This window comes from Schistocerca nitens, chromosome 1, assembly GCF_023898315.1.
Source record: "Schistocerca nitens isolate TAMUIC-IGC-003100 chromosome 1, iqSchNite1.1, whole genome shotgun sequence".
In the NCBI taxonomy this organism is placed as follows: Eukaryota; Metazoa; Arthropoda; class Insecta; order Orthoptera; family Acrididae; genus Schistocerca; species Schistocerca nitens.
The window spans coordinates 899628878-899645957 of record NC_064614.1 but is presented as its reverse complement, the minus strand read 5'-3'; the positions used below and the strand labels follow the sequence as shown (position 1 = coordinate 899645957).

The 17080-nt window shown below is 42.7% G+C and overlaps 1 protein-coding gene across 1 annotated transcript in view; it reads left to right on the top strand.

Moving 5' to 3' along the window:
* Positions 1 to 3592: 3592 nt before the first annotated feature.
* LOC126237303 (DNA oxidative demethylase ALKBH2-like) overlaps positions 3593 to 17080 on the top strand; it is a 637322-nt gene continuing 623834 nt past the window's right edge. Inside the window, exon 1 of the mRNA XM_049947274.1 lies at positions 3593 to 3692. Coding sequence (XP_049803231.1) covers positions 3685 to 3692 — 8 coding nt within the window. The 5' untranslated portion in view covers positions 3593 to 3684. The remainder of the gene's footprint in view (positions 3693 to 17080) is intronic.

Below are 17080 nucleotides of genomic sequence, written 5' to 3'. Positions count from 1 at the left end.
CCGTACGACCTTAGAATTCACGGTCGTCGTGTGCGTGATGTAGTGACAGATGAGAGGAATGGGAATTCTGTCGATGCAGGATGCGAATGACACTCGTCTGCCTGAGTCCGCATTCCTTGGCAACATGTCTCGTATCACTGTGCGGATTCATTAGCGTCGTAGCCAGAACGGCTCTTCGTGTTCTCTGTCAGTTGCAGTTTTCTTTCGTGTCCTCTTCTTGACGTCCAAGCAGCCTATCCACATTAGCTTCTTAATAATTGTGCAATTGCCTGGCGCGTCGGACATTGGCGAACCGGATACATAGCCCTAACACCGTTGTACTGTTTTTACGACATTTTTTTACATTCACCATATGAAATTAATATATCCAGCTTCTCCTCATTGGTGTAAGCGTCTGCACGTGACGAAAGTTGAAGCAGAAATGAGCAGTCTGCAGAGCAAACAAGTAAACAGGCAAGTATGTTGACATTCTGACACAGCGTAGCACGAGAGCTCTGCTTGGCGGTGTTTGCATCGCTAATGCCGATTCCGGCCACCGTGCTCTCAAATTCTAGGACATTTCTCCATTTTTATTTTTTTTTTTACGACGGGTTTCAAAGTCAACATTAACAAACGCTATATCACTGTAATTGTCCTTCTCTACATCTACATTCATCTACATTTATACTCCGCAAGCCACCCAATGGCGTGTGGCGGAGGGCACTTTACGTGCCACTGTCATTACCTCCCTTATCTGTTCCAGTCGCGTATGGTTCGCGGGAAGAACGACTGCCGGAGAGCCTCCTTCCGCGCTCGAATCTCTCTAATTTTACATTCGCGATCTCCTCGGGCAGTATAAGAAAGGGGAAGCAATATATTCGATACCTCATCCAGAAACGCACCCTCTCGAAACCTGGAAGCAAGCTACACCGCGATGCAGAGCGCCTCTCTTGCAGAGTCTGCCACTTAAGTTTGCTAAACATCTCCGTAACGCTATCACGCTTACAAAATAACCCTGTGACGAAACGCGCCGCTCTTCTTTGGATCTTCTCTATCTCCTCTGTCATCCCACACTGATGAGCAATACTCAAGTATAGGTCGAAAGAGTGTTTTGTAAGCCACCTCCTTCGTAGATGGACTACATTTTCTAAGGACTCTCCCAATGAATCTCAACCTGGCACCCGCCTTACCAACAATTAATTTTATATGATCATTGCACTTCAAATCGTCCCGCACGCATACTCCCAGATATTTTACAGAAGTAACTGCTATCAGTTTTCGTTCCGCTATCATATAATCATACAATAAAGGATCCTTCTTTCTATGTATTCGCAATACATTACATTCGTCTATGTTAAGGGTCAGTTGCCACTCCCTGCACCAAGTGCCTATCCGCTGCAGATCTTCCTGCATTTCGCTGCAATTTTCTAATGCTGCAACTTCTCTGTATACTACAGCATCATCCGCGGAAAGCCGCTTGGAACTTCCGACACTATCTACCAGGTCATTTATATATATTGTGAAAAGCAATGGTCCCATAACACTCCTCTGTGGCACGCCAGAAGTTACTTCAACGTCTGTAGACGTCTCTCCATTGAGAACAGCCGGCCAGGGTGGCCGAGCGGTTCTAGGCGCTACAGTCTGGAACCGCGCGACCGCTACGGTCGCAGGTTCGAATCCTGCCTCGGGCATGGATGTGTGTGATGTCTTTAGGTTAGTTAGGTTTAAGTAGTTCTAAGTTCTAGGGGGCTGATGACCTCAGAAGTTAAGTCCCATAGTGCTCAGAGCCATTTGAACCATTGAGAACAACATGCTGTGTTCTGTTTGCTAAAAACTCTTCAATCCAGCCACACAGCTGGTTTGGTATTCCGTAGGCTCTTACTTTGTTTATCAGGCGACAGTGCGGAACTGTATTGAACGCCTTCCAGAAGTCAAGGAAAATGGAATCTACCTGGAAGCCTGTATCTAATATTTTCTGGGTCTCATGAACAAATAAAGCGAGTTGGGTGTCACACGATCGCTGTTTCCGGAATCCATGTTGATTCCTACTGAGTAGAGTCTGGGTTTCCAGAAATGACATGATATGCGAGCAAAACACATGTTCTAAAATTCTACAACAGATCGATGTCAGAGATATAGGCCTACAGTTTTGCGCATCTGCTCGACGACCCCTCTTGAAAACTGTAACTACCAATGCTCTTTTCGAATCATTTGGAACCTTCCTTTCCTCTAGAGACTTGCGGTACACGGCTGTTAGAAGGGCGGGAAGTTCTTTCTCAAGATCTGTCGAATGCAATTATGAAAAGTATACGGTTCCATTTGAAAATAAACGTACTTGCTTTCATATCTCCGTTGACACCAGCTCTAGAAACATCAACATCTCTCGACACTCTTACATTTGGCGAAAACCGCGTTTCTATATGTGTGACCGTTCATCAAATAAATGGGTGTTACGTCTTACGTGACTCATCCTGTATATCATTCTACGTTCGATCCGCGCACAGATGCAATAAATTACAGATAAAGTAATAAGTGAGAGCGGAGTAGTAAAATATCCCGGACCGCTCAGTAACGAAAAGGCCATAGGACCTAATGGGATGTCCGTGAAATTCTCTATTAAATATGCGGAGGAATTGGCCACTCTTCCAGCATCAGTTTGTCGTAGGTTACCACAATAGCGAAAAAAACGACGCATGTCGTTCCAGGTTGCAAAAAGGATCGCAAGACTGAAGTCCAGAGCTATATTTCTATCTCACTGATTTCAGTTTCTTGTAGACGTGTGGAACATAACAGTGAATGCCTTGAGACAAAACAAGTCAATTGTAGGATTAAATATGGTTTCTGCAAGCACCAATCGTCTGAAATCCTATTTACTGGTTCGTCCCATACAGATTGCCCACATGAAACCTAGGCGTTCCAAAGCATGTTAAGAGTCCTTTTTATTGGTTATTGTGTTAGAGAATTTAGACCATGGCATCAGCCTCTCTTTCGTTAGCATTGATAAGAGCAGCGCGACACATTCTATCGTCGCAGTCGCTGCATTAAAAATCTACGTCTGTGACAACATTCACACGTCGCACGGAAAATGATATACAGTTGAAGGGGAAAGGAAACTTCTCCGAGAAGGCGGCTTAATCTACGCCTTGCAGTTACCTAGCTGATAATGCTGTATGAGTTCACTTTTTAACAACAGGGTGAAATTTTCAGTGTACCGCTACTGAACCATTCTCGTGCAAATCTGCAGTTTTTTTGAAGAACTCTTTGTTGGAAATTGCCTGAAGAAACTGAACTGTTCTTAGGCCTCCTAACTAAATGGAATCAATGTAACTAATCTGCGATAGAATTATCATTTTTATATTATGACCATTTGATTTTGATAGTATAAGAGGAGAGATTTCGGCTTCCGTCGCCATATAAAACTGGCATTTTTTCGTCAGATCATTCTCGTTGTTGTTGCGGCATGCTTGAGGTGTGCAGAGGAGGCGAGAACCGAGAGACCTGGGGTTAGTGGCCTACCGGCTGCAGCACGATGCTGCGCAAGCGCATGCGCGCCGTTTGCTATATGGGTCAAGGCTCGCGCGGCTGCCGGAATCGACGGAAATTAAACTGTTGAAACAAGCACTGGAGAAGCGGCGCTGCAACCGGCGCCGGGCATCCCGGCTGCTTCTGTGGCGCAAGGAAGTCGCTTGCGCTTGGAGCAACACTATGCACAGGTAACTCGGCAGTGTCGCCGCCTCAACACCGCCGCGCTTTGCCCATTTTCCTATTTCACATGGCGGACCTCCGTCGTTGCCTCTTGCATATTTGTCCATTGGCTGACGACGATACAATTTAAGCGTAAAGGGCCGATGCTTCTACCTGTACAATTTCATTCCTGTAGTGCTTCCCATTATGAAACTACGGTGGATTGTTTACCGCTTTTGACTATACTATGGGTACTTATAACCGAGCTTCCACTGTTTCACTTTATCGCACTTGGCGCCTGTGTAACACTGCAGATGTATTATTTATGAACAGACATTGTTCTTTTTTCCCTTTTTTTTGTTCGAAAGAAAGGAGTTTGCTGATGTCTCTGGTATAAGATGTTACAAAATTTGTATACAACATTTCACATATATTACATGGGTGAAAATATACTTCATCGGAGCACTATTTTCTGCCAGAGTCAGTGAAAGATGTGTTGCTGCCTGTTCTGTGGGTCGTTATCTGCTTTCACTGCGTGTTTCGTGCTGGGGCGTAAATGTTACCAGTACTGTTGGAGAATCTCGCTAGCAGTCCGAGAACGAATGTATTTCTGGAAAGGTGTTTGGGGAAGGCCGGAGGGGCGATATGAAGTGACTAACTCTGAAGAACACTGCACGAGAACTGGCTGCGTGCGTTTTTGAGGAATCGCTGATTCTGGGCACTTGCAGATTCCTGAAGGCAATCCTAGCAGAGTGGTCGGAACGTCGATATTGAAGAAACAGTTTGAAGAGGAACATGGCGCTACCTAACAACCCAGAAGATTTTACCTTCGATTGTATATTTACGTTATTCATCTTTACAGTCAAGAACCAGCTACTGTTCCAGGAATACATTCTCGTAATGAAATGTACCTCCCAAACAATGTCATGTAGGCAAAATATTCCGTTCATTTTCATTATTTATGCTGCCATAGACGATTTTTTTCCTTCGTATATGTTCCACACCATGTAGCAGGCTAGTCGGACAGATTTCTAACTTGAAGCACACAGTTAACGGTTCTTACGAAGACCATCGACTATTTTATCTGATCTTTTGTTTAAGAATTGCCTTTCTTGTGTGATTGTGAGAGACGGTTAACTAGTTCAAGGGCGAAACAAGGAGGAAAAATCCACTTTTTCCTATTGTCGACGATACTGAAAATCGCCTGAATTTTTACGGAAAGTAATTTGAAACTGTCTGCTCCCTAATACGAGAGAACGACGTTCATCCCCAGGCCACTTCAGTTGCTGTTCCTTTCCTTGATCTATGGATTAATCATTTTTCCTTTTTTATTTTTTACTATACCAAGTTGAGAAGAAAGACGAACTTAATTCACTGGTGAGTAAAAATCTCTCGGTGTACATGCCGCGTCAAATCAGGATAAAACTCCAAGCTTTCGACCACTACCTCCATGGTCATCGTCAGGGCTAAAACTGACTGTCGTGAACTAGCGAGGTTCCCACTTTTATATGCAAAGGACGGCTTCTGATTGGCTGGAATACGTCAGCGATATGGCGCGTAGTGAAGTGGTGCCCTCTACTTCCATAGAAGTATTGCTCCTCTCTTCTCCCAAAATTTCTTTTATATTCGCGACTAAATTTTTCTGCGGTCTACTTTGTAGTTTTTGTCATAGATAGTGTTTGTTTTCTTCATTAACTGACATTTGTTATTTATAATTTTAATGTAGCTCCTGTCATTATAATGTCTTCTGTGATCCCTACTTCCTGAAAGCCTCTTCCAGTTTCGTGCAACAAGTTATTCCTAACATTCGTTGAAAAAGAGACTTATAGAGTTAGTGTCGGCCAGTCTAAAATTTTATATTTCACGGCCAGTCTAAAATTTTGTATTTCAATAATGTGTCCCTAAAATTCGTTATCTCTTCATCGGACTATTTTACATTTTCTGAGGATGTTGGTATACCTCGTAGCAGTTTCCTATCATTCATATCTCGTCAATGCAGACTTCCTAGTTTTTTATTTTCCTTTCTTATTTTTCTGTGTACTTACACAGGATTTGATGATGAAAGTTTCAATGGATAATATACGTCAGATTCGTTTAAAGTGATATAATGTTTTTATTTTATCTCTTCCTGGTAGTCCTATAGTCTGTTAGTGATTTGGATGTTATCTCATTATTAGCTTCATGACTTGACCCTGAGGTTCGGCTGATATCTCGCAGGTACTTTAGTTTACGTAGTTGGCCTTGCTGAGCTGTCTTGTGAAAAGTTGGTAATCGAGTGGCACACTCATCTGTTATTGTATTTTTATGTACGATATTCAATTTTGGCTGAAATTTTTTGAAAGCTATAGAGGAAGTTTCATTTACTGTTCGTTACTGTAAACTAGATCTCTATTTAGGCCTACCAAAGCAAAAGAATATCTATTTTAGCCTGCTAATAGTGATTCCTTTTGTCTCCAGATCCTGATTATTCTTCCATCGTATATTAAACGCATGCAATGCAGCGTAAATAGCTCAATTTCTGCAAAGATACGTCTCAGAGATTTCAAAGAGCTTTAGACTCGAATCATAGTTAGCAATTCGCGTGATAACACTTAATATCAATGAGACATAGGTGTTTAGTAGACAGTCAAAGAAACAACACCTTAGTGTCTTTTTCCAATAATTATTCATGATTTCAGAACTACTTTGAAAGTTTGTGTAAATTCTGTTGGTCTCTCGCTCTTATGTTGTACTATTTTCGTCTCGTCGCAATTATAGGTTATGTTCATACTGTGTTGATAATGGTTATGTGGTAGTATTAATAGCGGCGATAAACAATGAAGTTTGTCACGCTGAAACGACAGTAATGACCGTCGCAGTCTTAATATCCATCAGAATATTAAAGTAGAACTCTGTATCAGCCATGAGTCGAAGACGAGCACATAAGTGACCTGTCTCAGACTTCATTCAGGGCATTTTACGGAATAATGACACGCTGTACTAATCTAATTAAATTGCAGTATTTTGTGGAAGTAGTGACTCAAGTAATAAGGTACCTATTCTCTCAGAACAATCTGGGATACATTCATTTCCAGATTCATGCGACGTAATATCTCTATAGGCTATGAAAAAGATATCTGTTGCAGAAATTAAAATAGGCCGATTACTAGCTGCAGGGGTTGGACCAAAATATGGAAACACTGCGAGAAGAGCATGCACGAACATAAATGCAGAAGCCAACCAAACTTACATGTTGCGCTGTTGTATTCGACCAAGCACAGCATCTGTGCAATGTCCTCAGTCCGTTACCAGTGTCAGCCATGGGGTCACAAAAGTGTTCTGTGTGGTTGTGAGTGCATTATGTCGGAACTATATGAATTCGAATGTGGGCAGTTGTTGTATATCTTGTGGTAGCCGTTTCTATAACTAAGGCATCCGAAGTGTTTGATATTTCAACAGTCATTTATCGGAGATTTATACCGCATGAGGGAAAGCGGAAAAACGTCATCCGCCAAGTCACAACGCGGACGACATTATGACAGACGGTCATTGAAGAGGATCGTGATGGAAAATAAGAGGGCGACAGCTGCAAAAGTCACTGCAGAACTGAGTGCCGCACTCATGAACCCCGTCAGTAAGCAAACAACACGAAGGGGGCTCCATAAAATGGGAATGGCAGGGCGACTTGGAATTCCAAAACCACTGCCCATAACAGGAAAACATGGTGCGGAAGACATAAAACCTGGGCTGCGGAACCATAGAAGAAAGTCATTTTGTCGGATGAGTCTTGTTTCACGCTGTTTCCAGTTTCTGGCCGAGTTTACGGCTCAAGAGTGAAACAAGGCTGGGGTTTTGTGTTGGTTTGGGCAGCGATATAGTGATATTCCATGGGACCCATGGCTGTTCTGCAAGACAGCGTTGATCAGATCCATTACATGTACAATGTTGTTCCCCAATGGCGATGCTGTGTTGCAAGACGATAGGGTCTGTTCACCCAGCTCGCACAGTATAGGACTACATCTACATCTACATGGATACTCTGCGAATCATATTTAAGTGCCTGGCAGAGGGTTTATCGAACCACCTTCACAATTTTCTATTACTCCAATCTTGTATAGCGCTCGGAAAGAACGTGAAACGCCTGGTTAAATCCGCAGGACAGAACAGGTAGTTGGAATTGTGGAAAGGGGCCAAAAATGAGCGGATGTCAGTTGCACTCGAACACATATAACTTTATTTAGTTGCCCAAACATTACAGCGCAAATTTCCGAGCTCAACTATCGACTGAATATGACACACAATCTTATGGCTTAAGGGCACAACCTCTTTAATTTTTAAAACGGCTGAAGGCTCATGATTTAAAACACAACTACAATAAATTTTCAAAAGGCAGAAAGCGCAAGGTTTTATCCTTAAATAATATTTCAAATGAGGCTGAAGACCCAAACAATCTATGACTTGACAAGTAAGGAATTTTAATTTTAAAACGGCTGAAGGCCCATGATTCAAAACACAACTATAATAAATTTTTACAAGGCAGAAAGCCCAAGGCTTTACCCTTAAATATATTTTTTTAAATGAGGCTGAAGGCCCAAACAATCTAAGACTTAGCAATTAAGGAATTTTAATTTTAAGACGGCTCAAGGCCCATGATTGAGAAACAACTAAAAGCAAACAAATACAAACCATCGGCTATGAGCCATTAAAATACACAATTAAACGCCATTAAGAAAAGGCAGTACAGCCAGCGGCGCTCAGAAGTTTCCAGGGGTCGGTCTGCACTTGAAATATTAATGTTCGCTTAGGGGGGACAGGTAGTCGGCCCAACTATACCCGATCCGGCGGCAACCCACCCAAGAGACAGTCAACGGACCCACCGACAAGAAGACTTGCTTTCCACCCGACCAGTACACAAGGAAATTCAAAGCCAAAACGTAAAAGGCGTAGCCGCCCACAGCCAAGTATGAATAAGCTGCCAAATCTACACACACGTGTTGGACAGGTACAACACGGTGAGGAAAGGACACTGCCTGAATTTTACGTCAGCGACCAGGGCAGGTAACCGGAAGACTAACGGCCACAAGGCAGAAAATTCCGCTGGTGCACTCGGACTTCAAATAACCAAAATACAGTTAAACTCCACCGGATGGTGGCCAAACTTTTGCCAACTCCGAACACTCGCTGTTGCTCACGGGAATACCCCCAACAGCCAACCATGAAAACCAACGGCACAATGTGAACAGACTGGCTTCGGTAATTAAATCGGCACTCAACTTAGGTGTCCTGGGTCGGTGAGCCACGAACCTCGTAGCAATCGGAACAGCTCCCACACACTCCGACACTGCGCAGAGACCGCCAGCGGGCCCGGCCGACTGCGCAGTGAGATTTCCTGGCTGATCCACACCAACCGACCGACTGCCGCACACCGGCTAGCAGGAACTATAAGCACCAGACCAAAGATAGTACAAGGTGCGAATATCGATGCACACCGCTGCTGCCACACGTAGAAAGAGGAAGAACCACGGCATAACCGCAATAACTGCGGGAAACCAAACGCAACTAACAGTCAAGGTTTAAACCAACGCATAAGCCGGGGCCAGCACGGCTCAAAACGAACACCTGTATCTTTCCTTATGAGCTCTGATTTCCCTTATTTTATCGTGGTGATCGTTTCTCCCTATGTAGGTCGGTGTCAAAATTCGGATGACAAAGTTGGTGATTGGAATTTCGTGAGAAGATTCCGTCGCAACGAAAAACGCCTTTCTTTTAATGATGCCCAGCCCGAATCCTGTATCACTTAATTGACACTCTCTCCCATATTTCGCGATTATACAAAACGTGCTGCCCTTCCTTGAACTTTAACGATGTACTTCGTCAGTCCTACCTGGTAAGATTCCCACGCCGAACTGCAATATTCTAAAAGAGCACGGACAGGCGTTGTGTAGGCAGTCTCTCTAGTAGATCTCTTACATTCTCTACGTGTCCTACGACTAAAACGCAGTCTTTGGCTAGCCTTCCCCTCAACATTTTCTATGTTTTCCTTCCAATTAGAGTTGTTCATTACTGTAATACGTAGGTATTTAGTTGAATTTGCGGCCTTTAGATTAGACTGATTTATCGTGTAACCGAAACTTAATCAATTCCTTTTAGTACTCATATGGATGATTGCACACTTTTCGTTATTTAGGGCCAACTGCCAATTTTCGCATCATTCAGATATCTTTTCTAAATCGTTTTGCAATTTGTTCTGATCTTCCGGTTACTTTACTAGTCGATAAACGACAGAGTCATCTGCACACAACCTAAGACGGCTGCTCACAATGTCTCCTAAATCGTTTATACAGATAAGGAACAGCAAAGTGCCTATAACACTACTTTGGGGAACGCCAGAAATCACTTGTGTTTTACTCGATGCCTTTCCGTCAATTACTACGAACCTCTCTGACAGGAAATCACAAATACAGTCACATAACTGAGACGGTATTCCATTTTCATTACAAGCCACTTGTGCGGTACAGTGTCAAAACCCTTCGGGAAATACAGAAATACGGAATCAATCTGAAATTCCTTGTCAGTAGCACTCAACACTTCATGTGAGTAAAGAGGTAGTTGTGTTTCACAAGAACGATGTTTTCTAAATTCATGTTGACTGTGTGTCAATAGGTCGTTTTCTTCGAGGTAATTCATAATGTTTGAACACAATATATGTTCCAAAATCCTGCTGCATATCGACCTTAATGATATGGCCAGTAATTTAGTGGATTTCTCCTACTACCTTTTTTGAATATTGGTGTGACCTGTGCAACTTTCCAGTCTTTGGGTATGGATGTTTCGTCGAGTGAATGGCTGTATATGATTGTTAAGTATGGAGCTAATGCATCAGCATACTTTGAAAGGAACCTAATTGGTATACAGTCTGGACCAGAAGACTTGCTTTTAGTAAGTGATTTAAGTTGCTTCACTACTCCGAGGATATTTACTTCTACGTTACTCATGTTGACAGCTGTTCTCGATTCGAATTCCGGAATATTTACTTCGTCTTCTTTCGTGAAGGCATTTCGGAAGGCTGTTTTTAGTAACTCTGCTTTGGCAGCATTGTCTCCAATCGTATCTCCATTGCTATCGCGCAGTTAAGGCATTGATTGTTTCTTGCCCATGGAGGTATAAGGAGACCTCCATGTTCTTGCCGCTAACATACTTCACGTACGAGCGGAATCTCTTTGGATTTTTTGCCTTATTAGAGACAAAGTTTCGTTGTAGAAACTATTTTAAGCATCTCGCATTGAAGTCCGCGCTAAATTTCGAGCTTCTGTAAAAGATCGCCGATCTTGGGGATTTTGCGTCTGTTTAAATTTGACATGTTTGCTTCGTTGTTACGGCAACGGTGTTCTGGTCTGTTTTGTGTACCAAGGAGGATCAGCTCCGCCATTTGCTAATTTATTTGGTATAAATCTCTCAAGTGCTACCGATACTATTTTTTTGAATTCAAGCCACATCTGGTATACAAGTATATTATTTGTTTGGAAGGAATGGAGATTGTCTCTCAGGAAGGCGTCAAGTGAATTTTTATCTGCTTTTTTGAATGGGTATATTTTTCGTTTATTTTTGGAGGATTTATGGTTACAATATTCAATCCCGCTACGTTAACCCTGTGTTTACTAATCCCTGTATCCGTTTTGATGCTCGTTATTAACTCATAATTATTTGTTGCTAAGAGGTCTAGTGTGTTTTCACAACCGTTTACTATTCGTGTGGGCTCATGAACTAACTGCTCGAGATAATTTTCAAAGAATGCGTTTAGTACAATATCGGATGATGTTTTATGCGTACCTCCAGAATTAAACATGTATGTCGCCTGGTTTTGTGAGCACGAGGATGAATTGTAGCATGTCCCTTGGGCTCCACAATCACAAGATAACTTTACTGAACCTTTGTGGTCTACTTTGAAGAGACGTGTGGGTAATCGCTATCAACCTCCATCATCGTTACGTGAACGCGCTATTTTTGTACCCAGAGAGAGTGGAAGCTGTTCTGAATGAATCGTTTTCCTACACCGTATTAGGCATGCTAATGCGTTATGTTTGTGGTGTTTCTGTACCTTTGTCCACCCAGTGTATTTCATATATGCTCTCTGAACACGAGCGTCCGTACATTCCTATGTAATGCGGAATTGACCACCAGGTAACAAAAACGTCTTCGGTCCCGGGCTCGAATCCCGCCACTGCTTAAATTTTGATTAACAATCAGAATTGGCAGCCGAAGACTTCCAGCACAAGAAGTGTTACTGTTACACGTGTGAAGAGCACACATCTCTCGTGAAGTCTTCTACGGAAACTAGGCGGAAATATTGTTTCCCTTTAACATACATCTAAGGCTAGATGCTTTTTGTCATTCACGCTACAGGACCTGCAGATGACTCTGTTGAGGAGTCGAAACTGGTAACCTAAATAAAAAGCTATAAAAATAACGGCTATTGGAATATTATTTTTACAGTTTAGTCCAAAAAGGGGGGAGGGATGTGTTGCACTGCCAGCAGAGAAGCAGAACAGCAGAATGGGTCGGTCAGCAGACAACAGTGACTTAGAACGTAGACTAGTCATTGAGTGTAACGTGATTAACATATCCATAAGAGCGTTTCAAAACTTCTAAAGCTGCCCGAGTCGACTGTTAATCATGTCACCGTGAAGTGGAAACGCAAACGAACATTCACAGCTAAAACAAGACCAGGTATATCTCTTGTAGTGATGGATCCTGACCCTGGAGCAATACGGAGCATGGTTGTAGCAATCGTGTGAAATCAGCGGAATAACACACTCGTCAGTTCAAAAATGGTACCGTCTGTCCAGCTAGCACAATGAACGTGCGTAAGGATTTAAAAGGAATAGGGCACAATGATCGAGCATCACCTCATAAACCACACATTCTTGCAATCACTGCTAAGCGACGCGTGAGTTTGTGTGAGAAGCAACACCAATGGCCAGTGGATGACTGGAAAGGAGTAATTTTTAGTGCTGTATCCGGTGGTAAACGACTGGAGAATGCGAACGCCGGCTAGTGTGGCCGAGCGGTTCTAGGCGCTTCAGTCTGGAACCACGCGACCGCAACGGTAGCAGGTTCGAATCCTGCCTCGGGCATGGATGTGTGTGATGTCCTTAGGTTAGTTACGTTTAAGTATTTCTAAGTTCTAGGGGACTGATGACCTCAGATGTTAAGTCCCATAGTGCTCGGAGCCATTTGAACCATTTTGAGAAAGAGAACAATGAAGTACGTCAGAGGTGGTGTTATAGTATAGCGGTGTTTTTCATGGTAAGGATATGGCCCCATTACAGCGCTTTAGGTCTAAGGAGCCGGCACGGTATTTCACCGTATTCGGTCAGATAGCTGGTTGGCCTCTGTAGTAAAAAAACTGGGTGGAAGGATCAACAAACGAACTTAAACGTCTTGTGACGTCCGCAGCGACCAAACACAACGATCAACAACGAACAAAAAATAAAAACAAGGGGGTAGCATCTTTGATTAGTAATCAAAACGTCCTCGGTCCCGGGCTCGAATCCCGCCACTGCTTAAATTTTGATTAACAATCAGAATTGGCAGCCGAAGACTTCCAGCAAAAGAAGTCCTCTTCGTTTTTGTCAAAAAGGGCGCAGGAGCGGACAAAGGTTCAGGGCACTCTCTTGTCCTAAGGGTGGTAAACTGCCACTAAAGGCGGATAAATCAGCAGTGATCAACAGCATGAGGATGCAGAAGGCAATGGAGACCTCTGCATTAAAGACACGTAACGTGTATCCACAGGACATGTGGCCTATAATTGAAAAGTGTCATGATGATCTCTCCATTGGCAAAAGATTCCAGAATAGTCCCCCATTCAGATCTCCGGGAGGGGACTGCCAAGGGGGAGGTTACCATGAGAAAAAGACTGAATAATCGGTGGAAGGATAACGTTCTACGAATTGGGGCGTGGAATGTGAGAAGCTTGAACGTAATAAGGAAACTAGAAAATCTGAAAAGGGAAATACAAAGGCTAGATATAGCAGGGGTCAGAGAAGTGAAATCGACATAGGTTAATATTAACAGCAGCAGAAAACGGTATAACGGGAGTAGGATTCGTTATGAATAGGAAGGTATGGCAGAGAGTGTATTACTGTGAGCAGTTCAGTGATAGGATTGTTCTCATCAGAGTCGACAGCAAACCAACACCGACAACGATAGTTGAGGTGTATATGCCGACGTCGCGAGCTGAAGATGAAAAGATAGAGAAAGTATATGAGGATACTGAATGCGTAATACAATATGTAAAGGATATGAAAATCTAACAATCATTGGAGATTGGAATGCAATTATAGGGGAAGGAGTAGAAGAAAAGGTTACGGGAGAATATGGGTTCGGGACAAGGAATGAGAGAGGAGAAAGAGTAATTGAGTTCTGTAACAAGTTTCAAGTAGTAATAGCGATACTTTGTACAAGAATCACAAGACGAGGAGGTATATTTGGAAAAGGCCGGGTGATACGGGAAGATTTCAGTTAAATTACATCATGGTCAGCGAGAGATTCCGAAATCGGATACTTGATTGTAAGGCGTACCCAAGAGCAGATATAGACTCAGATCACAATATAGTAGTGATGAAGAGTAGGCTGAATTTTAATACATTAGTCAGGAAGAATCAATACGCAAAGAAGTGGGATTCGGAAGTACTAAGGAATGACGCGATACGCTTGAAGTTCTCTACGGCTATAGATACAACAATAAGGAATAGCTCAGTAGGCAGTACAGTTGAAGAGGAGTGGACATCTCTAAAAAGGGCAATCACAGAAGTTGGAAAGAAAAGCATAGGTACAAAGAAGGTAACTGCGAAGAAACCGTGGGTAACAAAAGAAATACCTCATTTGATCGATGAAAGGAGGAAGCACAAAAATGTTCCGAGAAACTCAGGAATACAGTAATACAAGCCGCTGACGAATGAAATAAATAGGAAATGCAGGGAAGCTAAGATGAAATGGCTGTATGAAGAATGTGAAGAAATCGAAAAAGAAATGATTGTAGGAAGGACAGACTCAGCATACAGGAAGTCAAAACAACCTTCAGTGACATTGAAAGCAAGTGTGGTTACATTAAGAGTGCAACAGGAATTCCACTGCTAAATGCAGAGGAGAGAGCGGATAGGTGAAAACCTCTATGAGGGGGAAGATTTGTATGATGTGATAGAAGAGGAAACAGGAGTCGATTTAAAAGGGATAGGGGACCCAGTATTAGAATCAGAATTTAAAAAGGCTTTGGAGGACTTAACATTAAATAAGGCAGAAGGGATAGATAACAGTCCATCAGAATTTCTAAAGTCGTTGGGGGAAATGGCAACAAACCGACTATTCACGTTGGTGTGTAGAATGTATGAGTGGCGACATACCATGTGACTTTCGGAAAAACATCATCCACAATGCATCCAAGTTGCTGACAAGAATAATGGAAAACAAGATTGGAAAAGAAAATTGAGGATGTGCTAGATGACGATCAGTTTGGATTTAGAAAAGGTAAGGGCACGAGAGAGGCAATTCTGACGTTGTGGTTGATAATGGAAGCAAGACTAGAGAAAAATCAAGACACGTTCATAGGATTTGTCGACCTGGAAAAAATGTTCGATAATGAAATGGTGCAACATGTTCGAAACGACGAGAAAAATTGGGATAAGCTCAAGGAGAGACGGGTAATATAAAATATGTACAAGATCCAAGAGGGGATAATATGAGTGGACCATCAAGAACGAAGCGCTCGGATGAAATAGGGTGTAAGATATGGATGTAGTCTTTCTCACCTACTGTTCAATCTATACATGGAAGAATTAATGATGGAAATAAAAAAAAGATTCAGGAGTGGAATTAAAATTCAAGGTGAAAGGATATTAATGATACGATTCGCCGATGACATTGCTATTCTGAGTGAAAGTGAAGAAGAATTACATGATCTGGTGAGCGGAATGAACAATCTAATGAGTACAGAATATGGACTCAGATTAAATCGAAGAAAGACGAAAGTAATGAGATGTAGTGAAACTTAACATCAGGATTGATGGTCACGAAGTAGATGAAGTTAAGGAATTCTGCTACCTGAGTAGTAAAATGACCAATGTCGGACGGAGCAAGGACGGCATCAAAAGCAGACTAGCAATGGCAAAAAGGGGATTCCTGGCCAAGAGAAGTCTACTAGTATCAAACATAGGCCTTAATTTTGAGGAAGAAATTTCTGAGAACGTATGTCTGGAATACAGCATTGTATGGTAGTGAAACATGGACCTTGGGAAAACCGGAACAGAAGAGAATAGAAGCATTTGAGATGTGGTGTTACAGACGAATGTTGAAAATTAGGGCACCGATAAAGTAAGGAATGAGGAGGTTCTGCGCAGAATCGAAGAAAACACTGATAAGGAGAAGGGACAGGATGATGGGATATCTGTTAAGACATGAGGGAATGACTTCCACTGCACTAGAGGGAACTGTAGAGGGCAAAAACTGTAAACAGAGATTGGAATACATCCAGCAAATAATTGAGGACGTGAGTTGCAAGTGCTACTCTGAGATGAAGAAGCTGGCACAGGAGAGAAATTTGTGGTGGGCTACATTAAACCAGTCAGAAGACTGATGACCCCTGCCCCCCCCACCCCCTCCCCCCAAAAAATAAAGAAAGAAACGCTAATTGCGGAAGGATGTGAAGACATTTTATAGCATTGTTTATTGTGTACAGTAGAGGAACAGTTCGGAGACGATGATTGTATCAGCATGATAATACGCCTTGTCACATTACAGCGGCTGTGAGGCAATGGTTTGTAGACATTGACATACCTGGAATGGAGTAGCCTGCCCGGAGTCCCGATCTGTATTCCGTACAACACCTTTGGGGTGGGTTAGAGCGTCGACTTCGTTCTAGACCCAACGTCCAATACCAGTACCTTCTATGGTTTTGCCTCTTGAGGAAGAACGCGTTGCTATTACTCCACAGACATTCAGACACCTCACTGAAAAGGTCCCAGCAGAGTTCAAGACGTCACAAAAGCGAAGGGTGGACACAACCCATATTAATGTCCACTAACAGATGTCCGGATACTTTTGATCAGATAGTGTAAATCCAAAAACACCCGCGCTCCACTAAACGATTCAGACATGAGTGTCTTCTTAGGTGGCATCGCAGTTCTCTTCGTTAATGTCATTAGCTTTTGGGTAATTATGTTTCTGTTCCATGTTTGTACAAAATAATATAAATATGATTTCCAGAATGAATTGTAACTCTCCAGTGGAGTGTGCGCCGCTTTAAAACCTCCTAACACATTAAAAGCTGTGAGGGAGGTCTCAAGGCAGCTTAGATGGCGTATTCGATAGAGGACTTGCCCGCGAAAGGCGAAGGTCTCTGGTTAGAGCCCCCAGTGTGGCGCGTAGCATGGAGCAAGCAGGA